At 51.6% G+C, this 19,186-nt stretch overlaps 5 protein-coding genes across 5 annotated transcripts; 1 reads left to right on the top strand and 4 right to left on the bottom strand.

Annotated features, from left to right (window-relative positions):
* Positions 1-1,110: 1,110 nt before the first annotated feature.
* Positions 1,111-4,894, top strand: CABS01_15087 (L-ascorbate oxidase; the record flags this gene model as incomplete). Its single annotated transcript, XM_060548425.1, has 6 exons — positions 1,111-2,265; positions 2,325-2,600; positions 2,656-2,814; positions 3,334-4,443; positions 4,512-4,687; positions 4,738-4,894. 6 exons carry the CDS (start codon positions 1,111-1,113, stop codon positions 4,892-4,894), a joined length of 3,033 nt encoding a protein of 1,010 aa, XP_060392104.1.
* Positions 4,895-5,101: 207 nt separating this feature from the next.
* On the bottom strand, positions 5,102-6,844 carry CABS01_15086 (uncharacterized protein; the record flags this gene model as incomplete). The annotated part of the gene is made up of 4 exons (XM_060548424.1): positions 5,102-6,088; positions 6,155-6,338; positions 6,401-6,484; positions 6,555-6,844. The coding sequence occupies 4 exons, from the start codon at positions 6,842-6,844 to the stop codon at positions 5,102-5,104; spliced, it is 1,545 nt and encodes a 514-aa protein (XP_060392103.1).
* A 1,239-nt stretch (positions 6,845-8,083) lies between these two features.
* Positions 8,084-9,780, bottom strand: CABS01_15085 (uncharacterized protein; the record flags this gene model as incomplete). The annotated part of the gene is made up of 3 exons (XM_060548423.1): positions 8,084-9,036; positions 9,095-9,160; positions 9,222-9,780. The coding sequence occupies 3 exons, from the start codon at positions 9,778-9,780 to the stop codon at positions 8,084-8,086; spliced, it is 1,578 nt and encodes a 525-aa protein (XP_060392102.1).
* An 806-nt stretch (positions 9,781-10,586) lies between these two features.
* On the bottom strand, positions 10,587-10,907 carry CABS01_15084 (uncharacterized protein; the record flags this gene model as incomplete). The annotated part of the gene is made up of 2 exons (XM_060548422.1): positions 10,587-10,694; positions 10,761-10,907. 2 exons carry the CDS (start codon positions 10,905-10,907, stop codon positions 10,587-10,589), a joined length of 255 nt encoding a protein of 84 aa, XP_060392101.1.
* An 825-nt stretch (positions 10,908-11,732) lies between these two features.
* CABS01_15083 (GPI mannosyltransferase) lies at positions 11,733-17,741 on the bottom strand (the record flags this gene model as incomplete). Its single annotated transcript, XM_060548421.1, has 3 exons — positions 11,733-11,795; positions 11,854-17,182; positions 17,275-17,741. The coding sequence occupies 3 exons, from the start codon at positions 17,739-17,741 to the stop codon at positions 11,733-11,735; spliced, it is 5,859 nt and encodes a 1,952-aa protein (XP_060392100.1).
* Between the last annotated feature and the right edge of the window lie 1,445 nt (positions 17,742-19,186).

Genomic DNA, 19,186 nt, shown 5'->3' with positions numbered 1-19,186 from the left:
CTCGAGTCAGATGAAAGTATGGCCAACTGCATATTCCCGTAAATATTCAGAATTATCCACCTCAATCCAGAGCCAGAGACGCTAGGTGCTTTCCAGCGTCGGCGAAGGCGATGTGTCAAAATGATCATCGACTTTTGTCGGATTATGACAGAGGTTAGCAGGCGAGCATGACTCTTGATATGTGACTTTTTGGTACTCTTCATTTGAACCCAATCTGGGGTCGGCCTACGCCGTAGTCGAATCAAACCTTATAGGGCTTGTTGAATTCCTTTGGCGTGCAGTTGTAGGTGAGCTGGCCTGCTAGGGCGGACGCTAATCTAATAAGCGCCCGCAGATCTCAAGAGACCCTTGACTTCAAGTCCGAGAACTCCGGACACGAGGTGGCCGAATGCAGAACATAGCTTCGAGACGGACTTTCGGGAACAACCATCAAACAAAGAAACAGGCTTAATTGGAATTTGAAATAAGTACAAGGATCAACCAAAGTCTATTCCAAAGCCAACAACGCTACTCAAGCCCACTCTCTTCGCATTCGCAGCACTAGGGAGTTCCGATTGGAAACAATCACATTTTAGGTTTGCATCGCGGGGCTAAACCGGCACAGGGCCGCTTGACCTGCAGTGCCGGCAACGTGTGCGTGTACCGCCGACGAGGAACGAAGCCAACGCTTCGGCGGGTGAACGCAACGGTAACTTTATTAGTGGAATGAACGAAGAGGGGCTACGAATGCCCACGGTGATGTTGGAATGGGTAGCGCAGAAGGCTAACTCAATGATGGCATTCCCTCATCTTTGCTCTGAGACAGGGCGCCGAGTAAGGGGGTTCGTGAGCATACATCTAAAGTGAGGCCCTTTGCCAGATTCTGCTCGACGTACTCGGCTCCCACACCCTCCTCTTTCCTCTGTGCGTTCATTGACCATGATGCAGTCGTTCGTTTCGGTACTTTGTTTCTTTGCCCTGCTTACGCAGGTCTCTGCTTGGGGCCCGCGCAAGTCGGATCACGGGCCCCCAGGTCACTATGGAGGTCGACAGAAGCATGGTGCCAGCTTTACACCGGACTTTGTGTTGAAAATGACCTACGAAAACGTCTCAATTGGTTGCCAGACAAGAATGTCGGCCCTGATCAATGGCACATTGTTCGGGCCGACGCTCAGACTGAAGCCTGGGCGAAGAAGTTGGATCAGAGTCTACAATGATATGCCAGACCACAATGCAACCATCCACTGGCATGGTTTGAGCATGCGCATGGCACCTTTCTCTGATGGTAGCCCATCGGCCACCCAGTGGCCTATTCCACCTGATCATTTCTTCGACTACGAGGTCTACCCCCTACGATCCGAATCCGGTACCTACTTCTACCATTCTCATGTCGGCTTCCAGGCTATGACAGCTTCTGGCCCACTGATCATTGAGGACAAGGCCGAGCCCCCCTATGCATACGATGAGGAGAGGATTGTCTTCCTCACCGACTACTTCAACAAAACGGACACCGTTATCGAGAAGGGCCTCGTGGCAACGCCTTTCACCTGGTCTGGCGAAACGAATGCGGTCCTCATCAACGGCGTCGGAGTCTCTGTTGGGGAGACTGCCGGAAATGGAAACTGCAAGCTACCAGTCATCGACGTGGAGCCTGGAAAAACTTATCGCATGCGCTTCATTGGTGCTACGGCATTGTCCATGGTGCAAGTAGGCATCGTGGATCATGACAACTTTACCATCATCGAAGCTGATGGTCACTATACCAAACCTCACACTGAGAAGTTCATGCAATTGACTTCGGGTCAGCGTTTTGATGTCATCTTCAAGACTAAGACTGAGGCAGAGTTAAACGGGAAAACCGACTACCTTATTCAGTTGGAAACCAAAGACCGTCCGAAGGTGTACCAGGGCTATGGCGTACTACGATACTCCAAGGCACAACCGCAGATTACAACAGCTCCAGTCACTCCTCCTCTGACACTTTCCAACAAGACGTATGAATGGGCAGAGTATGCCTTGGAACCGTTGGTACCAAACAATTTCCCCCAGGCTAGCGAAGTAACTCGGCAAATTCACATCGATAATCGTCAACTCGCGACCCAGACTACCCTTTGGCAGCTCAACGGACTGCAATGGAACGAAACTTCGACTCCTTATGCGGGAGATCAGCCCTACCTGATCAACATCTACGAGAACGGGCCGTCTGCCATTCCGAACTACACTGCCGCCATGAACAACAACGGCTGGGATCCGACTACGTTGACATGGCCGGCAAAGATGGGCGAGGTGAGTGTTTGATGCTGTTCTGTTTCACTCAATAGAATATTGAACTGACATGATCCAAGGTTCTCGAGATTATTTGGCACAACACTGGATCACTGGTCAATGGCAATGGTGGCCTCGACTTCCATCCCTTTCATGCTCATGGCGGACATTACTGGGACATTGGCAGTGGCAATGGAACTTACAATAGCACCGAGAACGAGGAGCGGCTGAAGAACTACAATCCAGTCAAGCGAGACACAACAAACCTTTATCGATATGGCGAGAAGACAAAGTCTGGCGATGTTTCCGGGTGGAGAGGCTGGCGTCTGCGTGTGGAGGACGCCGGTGTATGGATGGTAAGTCTGCTTCATTTCCACAAGACTTGCTAGACATGAGCTGACCAAAGCCTAGATTCACTGTCATATTTTGCAACACATGGTTATGGGCATGCAGAGTGTTTGGGTCATGGGAGATTACCAAGACATTACCGGCATTCCCGCTGTTGATGCGGCTGGATATTTGCAGTACGGAGGAAACGTTAATGGCAACGCCACTTTCGCACCATCAGTCGTGCACTTCTTTGAGGAAGATGAGGGAAAATGATACCCATAGACTGAGATAATTGTTAGATTTAATGTATTGCAATTGTTGTGTCCGTAATCGTCACCAAAACCACAATACAGCCAATAGTTGCGGACCCACTGCAGGGATGATTATGGTTTATGCAATGAATCAAAACCCAGGAGCCGCCCACGTTCTACAAGGCAGCCTCACTGTTCGTTCAGCTGAAAGCGTCTCCTGACTCATGATGTACCATAACAGCTTTTTGATGGTGAGACTAAAAAGCATTCCTGTGCCACAAGTTTTGGCAATGCCAAGGGACTATTGCATTCAGTGTCAGTTAACATTGGTTCTCAACTGAAAGGGAGATCTCTCTTCCTCTACGACAGAAAGCCTTCATGCAATTAATCCACGGTTACAATGCGCTCTGCGCTTCCCATATGGGGCTGGTACTACTCCTTATTAGTTTTTTTGTTAGTTGATCAGGACTTCTACTGCTGCATTCTTGCATTTGTTGACAGTGCGTAGTTTTCTGCTTTTGTTGCATCTCGAACCATCTATAACATTTATTTCCATCCTTTAAGCCGCTACCCTGGGCCTCGACTTTGGGCCGCTTCTCGACTACCATGGAACATTGTCAACCTTCAAGGCAACCTCGCTTGGAAAATCCGCGAGCTCCACGAAAAGTATGGCTCAGTTGTCAGAATTGCACCTGATGAGCTGTCTTACACGAGTTCTACGGCCTGGAAAAAGATATATGGTCAGAGGTCACCAGAGTTTGCGAAATGTTTTGACGGAAGGGGGATCGCTGGGCCTAGTGTGACTAACCCAGCGATTCGCAATGGCGGCATCGTGACGGCCGAGCAGGAGCCTCACTCTCGACTTCGTAAGGCAGTTTTGCCAGCCTTCAGCGACCGTGCACTAAGAGAGCAGGAGGATATCCTCCAGCTTTACGCAGGGAAATTGATGAAACAACTACGATTATCTAGCGAGAACGGAGCTCCTCAGGACATGGTCAAATGGTTTAGCCTTGCTGCCTTTGACATCATTAGCGACCTGGCATTTGGACAGGCGGCTGGGTGTCTAGATGATGCATTCCAACCATGGTTGCAAGTCATTGGTGCTCGAGCGCAGGGAATTGTCCGATACCAGTTCGCTATCTACTATGGACTTGAAGCCTGGCTAGAATGGCTCGCCACAAAGGCCCAAAAGCTGGCTCTGAAGAGACATGGCGAGTTGACTGCCGGCAAAGTCAAACGCCGACTTCAACAATCCGAGAATAAGAGAGATTTTATGAGTTACATCTTAGAAAACCCACAAGCTGACCTCAGCAATGCCGATTTGGTCAGGATGGCGTCAGCTTTCATTGTCGCCGGCAGTGGCACGACAGCCACTGCACTTTCTGGCATCACCTTCTACTTGTGTAGCAATCCAAAGACGTACACGGCACTATCGGAAGAGATCAGAACCGCATTTCAGACCGAAGATGAGATCTCAATGGCATCGACAGGGGAGTTGAAGTATCTTAAGGCAGTCATCGAAGAAGGGCTGAGGATATATCCCCCCAGCCCAAGCGCTCTGCCGAGATTTGTGCCTGGAAGCGGTGAGGAGATTGATGGGAAATGGGTTCCTGGGGGCGTGAGTCTGATCCGCGACGAATTGTCACTGAAGGCGATAGAAGCAAGCCGCTAACATTCTTATCGTAGACGGCAGTTGGCGTTCATCAGCTTTCCGCTGGTCACTCGGAACAGAATTGGACTAATCCAAGGGAGTTCATTCCAGAGCGATGGCTAGAAAAGAGCGACATATGTATGTTTGCCAACGACGATAAGTCTGCGAGTCAGCCGTTTTCTTATGGTCCTAGAAACTGTATAGGCAAGAGGTAAGACAGCATTACTTTCGTCCCATGTGCTTTCTAACCATGTTCCCTAGCATGGCCTATGCAGAGCTGCGCATAATATTGGCCAAGTTGATTTGGAATTTTGATCTAGAACTGACGGAGGAGTCAAAGAAATGGACTTTGAGACAAAAGACGTACCTGATCTGGCAGAAAGTGCCTTTACTGGTTAGGTGCAAGGATAGACAATAGCACATAGTCATTGACCGTGGCTTGACGACTTGGCAGAAATAGAGAGGAGAAGGGAGCGAAGTATTGCATCAGTCACTCATTTGTCGTGTGTGCTATTATTAGCATTGGACCCGTGAATATCTTGGTATTTGAGGTCAAACGTCATGCAAAGCTATCTCTCGGCGAAACTCTTGTGACATATGTAAGTGTGGCAACCACGTCCTCTTCTTACATAACGTAAGGATTATACACGCTTCCGTTGCGAACGGCCTCCCGGTGCAATCTCTGATTCGCTTTGTAAAGGTAGAACTTCAGGCCCATGGCACTCGTACACGCAATCAGGCCCATAACCATCATCATGATGAAGGCAAGCCGGTAGCGCGGCTCATCCGAGTCAACGAAGAAGTAGGGAGCGATCAGGTTACCAATCTGACCAAGCACGTTGACTAGTGCGACGGAGATGGCTCGCTTCTCTGGCGTCCTACCCATGGTGTTGGATGTCCATGTTGATATGAGGGGGTTTGCAAAGTACATGCCCCCAACATACACAAAAGAAGCAGCGTATCGTGCTGTCTTGCTCTCAGTAGCCAGGCATATGATGTAGCCGATACAACCAAAAGCTATGGGGCCGGCAAAATGGTACCCGCGCTCCTTCTGCCGATCAGAGTGCCATGCGTTCACGAGAGAACCAAGAGCCGCAAAGATGTAAGGCGGAGCAGTAAGAACGAGAGTGATGGTGTTGTTGTAGCCAAATCCCCGTACGATTGATGGGAAGAAGTTTGAGAAACCATATGCAGCTGAGATTCCGATGTTCATGCCGACAAGCAGCCACATTTTATAGTCGAAAATGCTCATCTTCAGACCAGCCCAAACGCCAGCTTTGGCTTCCGAAGTTGACACACGATCGGCCAGGATGCGAGCAGCAGCCAATTTGCGCATGTCCTCCGTCATAGACCAGCGGGCGCTACCAGTATTGGAATCGGGGTAATCTGGGAGAATGAAGAGAGCAATCATGGCAAGGCCTGCACCTGTTGACGCCAAAACGATGAACAGCCATTGCCAGCCTGCCAAGCCATACTTGCCTTCCAAGGTTCCAAATACGGCCGCTGCAATGAGACCAGCGGTGCAGAAAGCGAGTGTTTGGCCAGTGTATAATAGTGCGCAGCGCAACGCCATTTCCTTGCGGGTGTACCAGCAAGACATGACGTAGATAGCCTGGAGAGCTGTTAGGAGAATGCTTGACGGACGAAGGTGGACGGATTTTGGATTCTAATAACGTACACCTGGGAACAGAGGTGCTTCGACCACGCCGAGGAAGAATCTGACGGCAATGAGGCCCTGGTAATTCTTGACACCACAGGTTGCTGCCGAGACACTAGACCAGACCAAAGCCATACAGCAAAGATAGAGACTGGGTCGCACTTTTCCAATGATCATATTGGATGGTATTTGACCGAGGACGTATCTTTCATTCCAAAGTCAGAGGTCGACATGAACGAAAGTAGATTTGGTGGTTGATTCGCTCACCCGACACTGAGAATCGATACTGCAGTCCCGTACTGGTAGCCTTCAAGATTGAGATCTTCATCCAGGCTACTAAGGCGAGCTTGTCTGAAGCGGTTACGTTGAATCAGCAAAAGTACAGACTGGCCTTTCTCATCTCATTTAGGCAGTGACTTACGCAATGGAAGCTCGGTCTAGATAGTTGAATAGATAGAGTACCCATAAGCATGGCATGAGGGTCATGTCAAGACGCTTGACGACCTGCTTTTCGAGATCACGCCAGTTGGTGATACCAAGAGCCTCGATCTGTTCTTCAGGGGTAGGTAGAAGGTTGCCTTTATCATTGGCTTCGTTAGCCTCCATCAGAGAGGGGTTCTTGGTGACATGATCCGTAGCGGCGTTGTCGTTTCCAATGGGAGGGGGCGTGCCGATGCCTGACTGGGCTGTGGACCTCTCTTCATTGGCCATGATTATGAATGATCTCGACAAGTAACAGCTGTATAGCGGAGACAGTATCAATGGAAGATGGAAACATGATAGTAAATGAAAGGTATGGGAGACGCGTCTCTTTATATTTTGGAGTCCCTCACACTGTTCGATTCATACTCTTTGAGCTGCCGTAATCTGGTTCTTAGGGCCTATTTCCGATGTCCATATTGTGCTTCACTTCCCCATGCTTCTCCGCCATCCAGAATGGAACTTCCCCAGACCCCGCCTCCATACTCCAGTCAAGCTGATTCCTGGTGGGTCTCCCCCGGGTCCAGAGAACCCATAGGTGAACGTTCAGGCATGGGACTCGATTTGCCCCCACCCCCCTCTCAACGAAATTACAGATGTCTGTGTGTTATTATCATCCAAATCTGTGTCCCGGAGGCCCACGGCAATGATTGCTATCAACAAGAAGCAGGTAGGGGATCATGCAAGATAGCGGCTTATCACGGTGGAGTCTCCGCGGTGAAGTCGAAATAGGCTTGGCCACTCGGCATGCATCTCTCACGAAGTCCCCAAGATCAGTATGAAGGTCCTTAGTTCTCGATACGTGAGCCGGCCTCCGGCTGAACTTTCTTGGCCCCGAGATATTTCGGGAAGATTCGGGTAATGTGACAAGGTCTGATGCTAAACGAAGACGAGAAACTGGCAAGTGATGGGCCTACTGTGGGGTGTATAGACATGTTTTCACGATATTGGCTTGATGAGAGGACTGGGTTGGTTTGGCAAGCCAAGATGTCCAAGAAACCAAGACCTCTTGGTAGTCGGGAGTTGACCGAACCGCCTGATTTGGGCGAGAATCTGGCTGAAGCTCGACTTGGCTGCTGTATGATGACTACGCCCAGTAGAGCCGCAGTCCAAACCCTCATGGATCTAGATCCTGATCTCCACTCATTTACACGAGAGATGTTTTGACCAAGAACATCGCAATCGACTCGGACCGCACTTGAAAACCCGACAGGATACGTTGTTTTCGCCAATGCCTTGGCGGGAGGAGATGCCATTAGTAGCAAAGATGCATGCTTGATCTATACGTTTCTAAATTCGAATAGGTAGGGTTCTTTTGCTTTCTCTCCTGCAACGAAAGAGTTGCAAGAATTATTCTTGGCGACTGATCTGCCGGTAAACATCAAATCTGGCCGTGTTTGCCGTCATCGATGGCATTCAGCCTCTGTCTGATGTACTCTAACTCGCTTTGAAAGACCTTGGAAGAGAAGCTCAAAGCTCCTCTGACCACTGAACCGATAAAGGAGGGACCGATAACTCATTCCTTGAGATCGTTATTTCCCGAGTCTGCCCGAGGACCTTGTCCCTGTCACTGAGAGCTTGAGCGAAAACCAACGAGTCTTCTTCATCACCAACCCTCGAGAATTGAAAGTGTGTTTCAAAGCCGTCTCGTTTGGTTTCTCCTAGTAGGCGAAGGCTCTTCTTCGCCGCACTCCTAGAGGAGAATCGCCACGATGCTGCTTCAGTATCTCCATTCCACGACACGTATACGTTGACGACAGAGCCCTTACCTCTAAAGGCAACTATAGCCGGCTCCTCTGTGGGCGTGCCCGTCCAATTGAATCGGAATCCGCGATAACTTTGGACCAAGTGACCCTCGGGATTTGAGTCGAGGTAGGCGTGAAATAAGACGTCACCATCATTGCTGTACTCCGTTGCCGCGCCCGCTTGGCCCCAGTTGATGAAAGCATTTCCATTGGAAAGCAACTGTAAGTTTCCTTGGGTACGGGCCGATAATCCATCCGGAGCGTCGCATGTTTTCAGAGCTTTAGCTGTGCCGTCGGTGTGGTTGAGTTGGTAGATCCGGCCGCGCGAGAACGGGTTTGTCTTGACCGATGCAGAGTGTGCGCCGTTGTCAAAGAGCGAAATTACCTCGATAGTTCCATCAGCCGAGCGACTGCGGAACCGTGCGTGATGCTGGTAGCCAAAGACATCTTCCTTGGGAAGGGTAAAGGAAGAACCTCCGTGGAACCCCCCAAGTTGCCAGATGATTTCGCCGTTTGTGCCATTGATCTTGAAAACGGCCGCGGTGTTACGTGCTGAGACAAGGTAGTTGCCCTCATCATCTTTGTCAACACTGTTGACGTGGAAGTAGTTCCAACCATCAGCCTCGGTTTTACCGCCTCCTGGGAGGCCTTCGCCAAAGCCAAGCGGGAATGCGCTGTCTATGAGGCGTTAAATGGGAATTTTCGCAAGATTCATGCTGTCTGTCTGATGACTTACACTTCGGGTCAACGTGGTCAAGACTTTCCCATTCGAATACGACCTCGCCCGTCTCAATGTCAACCTCTGTCATCCCAGTCAGCCTTCGAACACCTCCGCCGAGTCCGAGAACACATGAGTAACATACCTTGAAATCCACCCGAAATGATCCAGTTCTGTTCTTGACTTCCTCCCCATGGCTTGAGAGATACGGGCCTAGGGATAGGTGTCTCTATCAAAGCCGTCTTACCATCGACCAGGCGGAACTCATGGGCCGAAACCAACTTGTGCGACCCGACTCGCACCACCTTGGCAACTTCGTAATCAGAACCTAAAAGAGTATGATATCCAAACATGCGGCCGTGATGCCCATCAAGGAGGCCTTGGAAACCGCGTAGATATTGTTTCCCGTTCCAAGTATCAGGGCGAAAGTTGGCAACCCAGCCGGCGTAGTAGCCAATACTAGACCATACGAGTTCCCCGTCATCACGGAAGATGTAAGCTCCAGGTTGATTCGGTCCGCTGTTGCCATCCTCAAAGCCGGCATAGGGGGCGACGAAAATGTACCCCTCTTCTACCGAGTCTCGAGCTGGGATGGTGATGTTAAGCCTCGGAGGAGCGAGGTCAGGTCGGGAGCGAAATTGCCAGTCAGCTGCTATTGATGGCACAAGACCACTTACGGCCATAAATGTAGTGAACGCTTTCATACTGGGACGAGGAATCTTTAGCAGGCTGCAGTAGTCGGCAAGGAGTTATTTTCCAGCTTCAATGTCACGAAGCAACGCATCAGCATTGAATATCTTGTGCCTTCGTACACTTAGATGTTTCCGACAAGGCAAGTACCCTCTCTCTGGTCCCAATTGCGCCAGAACCCCTCCACGTCAAACGCAAAAGATAGTTCAGATGGCGCAATGCATTCGACGTGCCATTGTCCTGTGTCGTCTCCGTCTTATCCCCGCAGGCTGTAGTCTAGACTCATCCGATGTGAATCCCCAGCAAACCCGATGAACAGCTACCAAGAAGTATGAAGAACGATATTAAGATGTTTACATGTGTCGTGCAGCGATGGTGCTCTCAAGGAATTGACTGCATGTGATCCTGAGCTCGCGGCCTCTGTGTCGATATAACCCCTCCTCGATGCGTTGATGACAGGCCTTGGCACCGTCTAGTTGTCCACAGCATGTGGCTCTAGGTAAAGTAGGTGAAGGTATTAGCACCGAACTTCAAATCTACAACGGCCGGAATCGCTTTCTGAAAGCCCAGTTCAGCTCTTCCGTTCAGCGCTTGATGTTAGAGTGCCCTGGTTGAACCCTCAAGTAAATTCCCTGACTGTAGTGAAGACCGCCAGTACACATGTGTACAGCAGCTAACTCCCTGGCACTGGGACGATGAACCACGAGTTCACAAGTTCCGAACCCTCGAATGCAGGCATTTATTGACAATCGACTCGCTATAATGACGCTAGGCAATGCTAGATGACTCAAAATGACCAAATGATTCCGCCTCACACCACCTAGGCCTCGCAAGCCTCCCCAGTAGACTGAACCGTGCCCAACTTATCATCACACGCAATATCGAACCTCGACTTAACGAGAGCGTTGGACTGGTCAAAACAACAAATCTTTTGCCTCGTCAGTACGTCATTATCCCTTGAGAGAAGTTCATGGTATCTTTAGGGTCAACTTACTCCCTTGCCAAGAGGAGCGCCTCCGGCCGTAGAACATACTCCATTGTCCTCAATCACCTTGTTGCCTACGTCTCGGCAAAGGGAGGTCGTCTTGGCGCTCAGACCCATGGTCACGAAGAGAACGAGTGTTGCGACTGTGGTCTTCATCTTGGCAGTTTCGTTTGGTGGGATGAATGGGTATGTAGTGTTCTTGATAGGCTTACGGCTGGATGGTATGGTGAAGTTTATACGTTGCACAAGCTGTGATGATTTAACAATTAAGACGAACAAAGCCAGAACATGACAATGTGGTTCGTCCAGTTTATATACACCTTTCCATGCCACAAAAAGGTCAAGGCAATGTAAGGCGACTAGCTGACTAGCTGAAGTCAAGCCCAGGCCTGACCTCGAGTCAGTCATGCGCGAGGACGGTGAACCGCCCCATCGGGACGTCTCAGATGTCAGGGCCTGAGACTCCGAAACGGCGACAGCGAGCATCCTGTCCCTGCTACCGCGCGCCATTCCTCATATCGCAATGCTGAAGAACGATTTAGGTTCTACAATTAAGACCCTTGGAACAAGGCGTGTCAGAGTGTTCCAGAACGCCGCGTCGCTTAGGCTGAGTTCGTCGCATTAAACGTGCTCGAAATAAAGTTTAGTCTCCCGACAGATGTCGTGACTCGAGGCATTCGTACACGGTATCCAGCTGGTGAAGGCCCTGCGACACGACTGCAAAAGCTCTCACTGAAGCAACTCATTGAATAGCTTCCGAAGCCAAACAGGTCGAGGTAGTCAGTATGTACGATCAAAGGATGGATGTGAACTACAAAAGTCTACAAGCACACTGTTTATCCTAGGCCCGTCTATCAGGGCCATGCAATCCCGCTTCCCTGGGTGGATATCATTCCGTCACCATGCCTTTTATGATTGCCCATGTCCTAAACTGAACCAACACACGCATGCACGTTGCATACTTGAGCCATGTCGCGACGACTATGCGAAATAGCTCTTCCAAAGCACACCTTCCAAATCCTCAAGCTGTTCTGATGTGAAGTACTGTTGAAATGTGAGCCGATGTCCAACACGAGGAACGGGGTAAAATGATGGACTGTACCTTTTGATCCACACTCCAGCTATCTTGTCTTGTCTTCTTGAAGTCGGATAGGATTGATTTGGTAGCCTTACCAACCACGCCAGGGTCACTGGCAGCACGGGTAGCAAGGATTTGGAGCACCTCCGGCATCCAGGACGGCGGCGGCGTCGCGTAGGGGAAGGCCTCGATGAGGGCACCGAGACCCAGTACAGCGGCGTGACGACGCACAATCTGCTTGTTGTTGTCGACGGGGGTCTCCGTTCCCGGGAGCTTCCTCTTGGGCATCGGATTGAGCCGAAGATCGTTTTCGAAGCGTTTCTTGAGGAGATCAATGGTGGGATCGCGAATTTGCTTTGGCGAGCATCGAATCATGCCGGCCAAGGTGGCCGAGGCACAAGACCGGACTTCGAGTTGAGGGTCGGCGAGCATATCGCTGACGGCGTTGAACAGGATGTCCCGTTGCTTCTTTTCGATAAGGAATAGGCGACGGAAGTAAATCACTTGCATGTTGACCATGGATCGCAACCGCTGGTGCCAGCTCGTGGCAGACTTGCCGATGCGGACCAGTGCATCAATGAAAGCCCCATCTTCACCAATTCTGAAAGGAATGTTCGGTAGATGACGGTAAACGTGGTAGGCGAGCCTCATAAGCTCGGGATCCTCCTTGACGTCCATCATGTGTAGAAGCTGTTCCATGAAAGGTTCGGGGAAGAACGGCATCAACTGGGTGCATTCCTGTGATGACAACGTACTGTCAAGCCATGTCAAGACAGTCTTTGAACCACTGGTGTAGGACGAAGGTGTCTGTTGACCGGGAGTACGCTCATGCCGCCACTTCTCGAGACGATCGAAGATCTCGAGCACAGTCTCAGAAAACTCCTTGCTTGCCTCGTATGGGCGAAGACCGAGAGATGAAGCCGACTTATTGGCTTCTAGCAACTTGTCGACATTCTCGAAAGATTCGTGATAGCGGGTGCGATAGATGGTGGCAATGACACGGCCCATGGCTTCTCTCACTGTCTTGTAGGGGTGATCAATGTGCGCGAGGAAATCTGCGAGGATAGGTTTCTCGTGGCGGAAATGCCAGCCTGAGTCCGTGATGATGAATTCTAGTACCTGGACCTTGCTTGACTCCTTGAAGGCAGCATTGGAAGACATGTCCAGCCGGAAAGAACTCAGTGCATCAACAAGCTCGTGCGACCTACGCGGATCTTTCGGGTCAACCGTAAGATGCAAGCATGAGACCCAGTACTGCAAGTTCTCGGGTGTAAGGTCCTCGTTAAGTACCTTCAGCATCAGAGGCGCGGCAAATCCCCATACTTTATCGCGGAACTCGGGCGGATCATCGCTCGATCCGCAGAGAAGCGCCGCAATGATCTCTGCCGTAGCACGGTGCTGGTGCTTGTCGCTACCATCGCCATAGACTTCAATGGTGAGTTCTTTGACGTCATCGAGCTTGATCGCTGTGCCCCCATAGTGCATGAGATCAAACACGTGCATCAGCATGTACACATTGCCCATACGGAATCTGTCAGCGTTCGCATCGCGAGGTTCCTGCTTGAGGTACTCAAAACAGGTCTTCAGCCACTCCTTCGTGATCAGTTGGCCGATCTGCTTTCGGACAGCTGTCTCCGTATCGTCGTAGTCGGTGAAAGGCATGGGTTTCGCACGGGATGCGAGGAACTTCTTGCCCCAAACCAACCATCCAGGATGATCGGAATCGACCATGTACTCTGCGGTCTCGGGACTGCCCGCAAAGGCGTCCAGGTACTTCTGCGTGAAAGCTGCATCGCCTTTGGGGACCTCAATCATGATCTTGTTCCGGTCCTTTTCCTTCTCAAGCAGGTAATTGCGGTAGGTGTGGTCATAAGCTGCACGCATCTCTACAGCTTCGAAAACGCTGGTAAATGCAGCCATGTAGCTGGACCGCAAGCCAGGATGAGTGTCGTTGATACCCTCCGTCACCAAAGCGATGAACTCAGGGGGCGCGACCGTATCGAAGCGCAAGCACATGTTGCTGGCAAAGATTGCGCATCGAGACGCAATCTTCCAGTGAGCTGCTCTGGCCATTTCGGTCAACTCCAAGCCTAGCGCAAGCTTCTTCTTCTCGACACGCTCTCGACGTTGAACAATGAAGTTGTGACGGCTATCGATAGCTTTGGAGCAGTCGTCTGAAGGTCGAATCTTCTCGACAAAGTCTTGGTTGACGATGATCATACGCTCAAAGGGCTTGCCAAAGTCCAGCAGAGGGAAGAGAGCCGTCGCGTTGAGTTGCTGGATGCTGGGCTTATCGATGTTCCCGGCACGAAGGTATAGCTTGAGCGCGTCCGGAGCGAATCTCCAGTCCTTGACCATCGTCCTCAATAAGCTGGTGAAGAATAGGGTATACATGGCGCCCTTGATGCGATCGTGATCAACATCGTCCAAAGCCACCCGGAGTCTGTCCAGAAGAATTGGAATCACAAGAGGCCGACCGCCAATCAAGGCCTTGAGAGATGAGTCGAGGGCGCTTTGTGCGACACGCCTGACATCAGCGTAAGGCGAAACAGACGACTGGGCGAGATTAAGCAAGAGTTGTTTATCCAGGTCGCTCTTCTGTCGCGCCGATGCGTTGTGTTTGACACGTAGAAGTTGATATGCATCCGCTCGCTTGATCAGCAACGGTCTTGGGTAAACCTTGCGAAGGCCACTGATCTTAAATGCAGAGATGTCGGACTTGTAGAGGCGAAGGTGTCTTTCGAGTGGATGGGCTGACCGCTCGATGCCGACGTCGGTAATCCAGGTTCGATAGGCCGCATATAGCGTCGTGAAGCAAGAGACATCGTCTTCTTGGTTTTGGTTGAGGAATTCGTGACTCCGGCATAGCAGCTGTCCGACGTCTTCTCTTAGCTCATGCAGCTTGTGGTAGGCAGGATCTTCGACAGTGAGGAGATATCCAGCATCATAGCGGTATTGAGGTCGCGTTTCCTCGTCCTCGGCCGCCTCGGCAAGAGGATCATCGTCGTTCATTTCCGTGTCGCCTTCGCCGTCGACACTGGAATGACCATTCGGGATCTCACCGGAGGCGCGATGCGCATCGAACAATGTTGCCACTCCCGAGATCACCAACCTGATTTGTTGGAACAATCGGGAGACCTCATCGGACCACTCCTTGTTCTTTCCCGTTCGGCTAACTGGGGGCTTTTCGCTCATCAAGAGATCCAGCTTCTTTGTAGCTGCTTTGGTCTGAGAATCGAACAGCTCCAGGGCAAACTGTACTTCTCCGGCCGAAGGACGATGCCACTTGATTGTGAGGTCGGCCGGAGAGGTTGTCTTTCCCCAGTCGGTGACGTCGAGTCCGCGCTTAATGATGTCGGGCTCATACAAAGCGGTGTCAATGGGATAGGTGTGTGTCAAGTTCAATAGCAGGTGGTGAATGTAGTTGGAAATGTGAATGGTGGGCAAACCACGGCACTTCTCTTGCATGTATTTGGCGATGTCATGGAGCTCGGTCTGATACTTCAAAACCTCATTACCAACATGCACAACAGCCATACCCAGCATGCTTACGTGCCAAACGAGAGCGCGATCTCTCGGCAAGTAGTCAGTACCGCTGCTTCGGTCTGATGCAGCGTGATTGAAGTCAATCTCATTTCGAATATTGACAATGAGCATGGGAATGAAGACCTTGAGAGTCTTTTCCGGGTTCACCTTGCAGAGGGCGTTGAGAATCCAGGCCATGGCGTCTCTGGCCTGATGGACGACATGGGTCGAAACGAAGGAGGCGAGCTTCTCGAGGGCCGTGTCGAAAAGCTCAGGGGACAGCGATGCGAAGAGAGGTGAGAGAGCTGCCGGCAACGCGTTAATAACATTGTCTTCCGGCGTGCCCCCCCGGATATGGGACGCATCGGGCAGATTCTCCAACAGTGTAAAGACTTTGCCCAAGAGGGCGATGACGAACTCGCCGAGTCCCGCTGTTGATGATCTAAGGATGTTTGCTTCATCCTCATCGGTAAGTTCAGTTTCGTAGTCCAGTTTGATATCCTGGCCCTCACGCTCCATGCGCTCCATCTCACCCTGAACCCATTGCATGGCCAGGCTGGTGTCGTGGACATAATCGCCGTCCTTGACGAGAGGCACCATGGGAATGCTATAGGCGACACTTTGGAAGAAGTTCAATGTGTACTGTGTCTTGCCCAAGTCGTTGGCATCAATACCAGGAAGGGCAAGAGCCAGAAGAGCAGTAATGTGGCAACGGAAGCCTTTGGTCTTGGACATGACGTTGGCAATCATTTGCAGGCCGTTCAGACTTGACGTTGTCCGGTGTACTTCAACGAGACCCTGCAAACTTGGGTAAAATCGCTGCAAAGCTCCAGGTAGGATGAGATTGGGCTCGAGGTATGCCAATCCCTGAAGCGACGCGTAATAGTAATGCGCAACTCTGTTACTCTTGGAGAACAGTCCCATGTATGTGACCTCCTTGAGCGCAGACACAAATCGTTGCTTCAAGGCGGGAGTGATCTTGCGATCCTCTGGCGTATCCAGTTCGCCGCTCTTTTCGCGGTTCCAACGAGACACAAAGATATCTGTTAGGTATACTGTAAACTGTCCCAAAAAGGTGGTCCATGATCCCACGTTGGAGGGGTGGTAGAAGGTGTCGATGGCTTCTAAAAGGCCCTCGAGACTCGCCAGAATGGAGCTTTCTTGCTCCAAGCACTTGGGCGACAAGGAGTAGACAATCCACCGGGCAATCATGTAAGCCGTGGGGTATTTCTTCTTGTCCTTCTCGAGATACAGGCCCAAGCCTGACGAGTAGTCGAGAGTCGAGTATGGTGAGTTGGACTGGCCGACCGGAATCTCTGTCAAGCGAAGAATAGCCGTAAAAATCCAATCAGACTGTTCCCTGGTAAAGATGCCGTGGGCATCGAATGACGTATTGGAGGCTTGCAAAAAGTCTCTTGCCATGCGAGAGTAGAGGTCAATGAAGAAGACATCGAAGCTCTTGGATCTCGAGATCAAAGACCACAGGTGGAATAGTGTGGGCATGAACTCTTGCGGCTGGGAGCATGGCACGTTTTCGGGGGCAGCATCGGTGGGAAGTAGCGCGTTGATGGTTCCGACGACGATATAGGCGTTGGAGACATCTGAGGTGCTAAAGTAGGGCAGGAACTCGTCGAGCATTTCTTTGCGGTCCTTGGGGTCGAAGTATGTCTGAGCATGGAGGCATAGCTTCCACAGCTGCTTTTGGGAGCGGCGCCTGTTTGTCTGGTGTGAAGCCACCTCTGAGGGGAGCACCAGGGCCTTGATCTCGCGCCATAAGGGGCGCCAATCGAGTAGGAGGTCATCGACGGGTTTGAGGTAGTGGTACTTTCTGTACGAGAGAAGTAATGGTCAGCGGCTAGTCTGGTAGGACGAAGAAGAAGCAGGGTTGATTGAGAGGAAGGGTAGGGAGCAGCAGCGCACCTCGTCAAGATGACAACCATGCGCAAGAAGCGGTCGGCAGTACTTGGCTCAAGGCCTGGGGCGAGGCACAGGTGATAGTAGAGCTTGGCCAAGGTTGAGCGAAGCTCTCGCGTCATCTCGAACTTGAGATTCAGCCACCCTGTGAGCTCTCTCGTCCAGTGCAAAGCACCGGGGCTAAAGTCTTCAGCCTTGATGGCGATGTATAGGTGCTTGAGAATACCGGCCAGAGCAGCATCGCGCTGTGATTCCTCTTCGACAGGAAATGGCAGATGATTGAAGTAGCTAAATGTGCGGGGGCGGTATCGCTTCTTGTCGTCCTCGTCGTTCTTTGTGTAGGGCGGACCGGGGGAGTTTGATCTTGAGATTGTATCGACGGAGGCGAAGTGGCTGGACAGGTAGTGTGCGGTAGAGGCAGCAGACAAGGCAGCTGCATGGTTGGAGGGCTGCGGCCCCGGTGTCTCGTCCATGGCGGCGATGGCGTCGTGTCGAGGACACTGGACGTTGGGAAGATGGGTGGGAGGTGTTTTGCGACTCTATCGATGAGCGACCGAGCGGAGGGGTAGCAACGATGGGGATGGTCGCACAGGTGCAGCAGGAATCAAGCTCTCCCGCTCCCACACCACAGGCAGGCGAGATGCAATGCAGCTGGGGGCGTCAGCGGACGGGAGGTCGGGTGGTGTCGTCGGTCGCGGGGCGTGCGTTGATCCGGGGGGGTACAGTACAGCACGAGATTGGAGGCGAGGCGACGGTTGAAGGTGGACGGATGGGCGGATCCGCGGGTGGATTGGTAGTACGGAGAGGACGTCAGGAAGAAGTCGTAGAGGAGGGGGATTGTCGCGGACAGCTAGGGCAAATGTCTGATGGCCGCTGGGTATGGTTGTTGTCTATCAATGGTGGTCAATTGCGTCGTTGTGTTGGAAGTCGAACCAATGATGAATAATGGACGATGATGCTGTCTGGGTCGTGTGTCTCCGCAGAACCCCCGTTTGGCTGTCCCAGCCCAGTCTTGGGCGCGTGGGGATATGAGCACCGAAAAGGATACCTGGGACAAGGGGAAACTTGACTAGGGCAAGAAGAAGAAGAAGAAGCACGACAAGAACAACAACAAAAGGGCGTTGGATGGTAATGCAATCTTCTATTTCCCCATTTCCAAGCAGCCTGGAGAGGAGAAGGAGCAGGAAGAGGAAGAGGAAGAGGAAGAAGGAGAAGGGAAATAAGAAAATAAAAAAAAGAGACAGATGCAGACGCAGACAGGATGCAGGTGCAGCGGGTGCAGTTGTGGTCGGAGCGGGAGAGGCAACAGAGGCGGGCACGTACTTCACCGGGGAACGGGTGACGGTATGCGGCCGGCGGCCTTGCAGCATTTGCAGTCAAGCAGTGAGGAAAACTACCTACCTACCTTGATGTGCCAGGTTGGTGTACCTTACCTACTCGTACCTAAGGTAAGGTAAGGTAGGTACGCAGGTAATAATGGACGCAGCGGGAGGGAGTGATGATGCAGCAGAGCAGCAGCCTGGGCCTCACCTTTGCTGGGGAGAGCCGGCGAGGAGACCTCAGCCTGGAAGGTGAGCTCTCAAGTATCTCTCGTGCCAAAGCTGGTGTGGAGATACATCTGATGTCAGAAGACCTGCTCCAGGACCTCATTACGCACCCTTGGCAGCCTTGCCTTGCCTCGCTGTTCCTGGTGCCTTAGGTAAGCTTGAGGTCCCCACCTTAGGTTGGCTTCCTCTCTCGGTGACAGCTGCATCCCAGCGCTTGCCGCGATTTCCTTAGTTACTTACCTTGCCTAAAGTGCACTGCGTGACTGCGAAGAGGGCCATCTGAGCGGGGAAAAGGACCCCGAATGGCCCCTCTTTCAGCCTCCAAGTCTCGACATGTATCTCGTCTGCTAACTCAAGCCTGGAACTACTTC

This window comes from Colletotrichum abscissum (assembly GCF_030869225.1).
Source record: "Colletotrichum abscissum strain IMI 504890 chromosome Unknown Scaffold_62.1, whole genome shotgun sequence".
NCBI classification, from domain to species: Eukaryota; Fungi; Ascomycota; class Sordariomycetes; order Glomerellales; family Glomerellaceae; genus Colletotrichum; species Colletotrichum abscissum.
The sequence above is the reverse complement of the archived record's forward strand: the minus strand, read 5'-3'. Positions and strand labels throughout refer to the sequence as shown.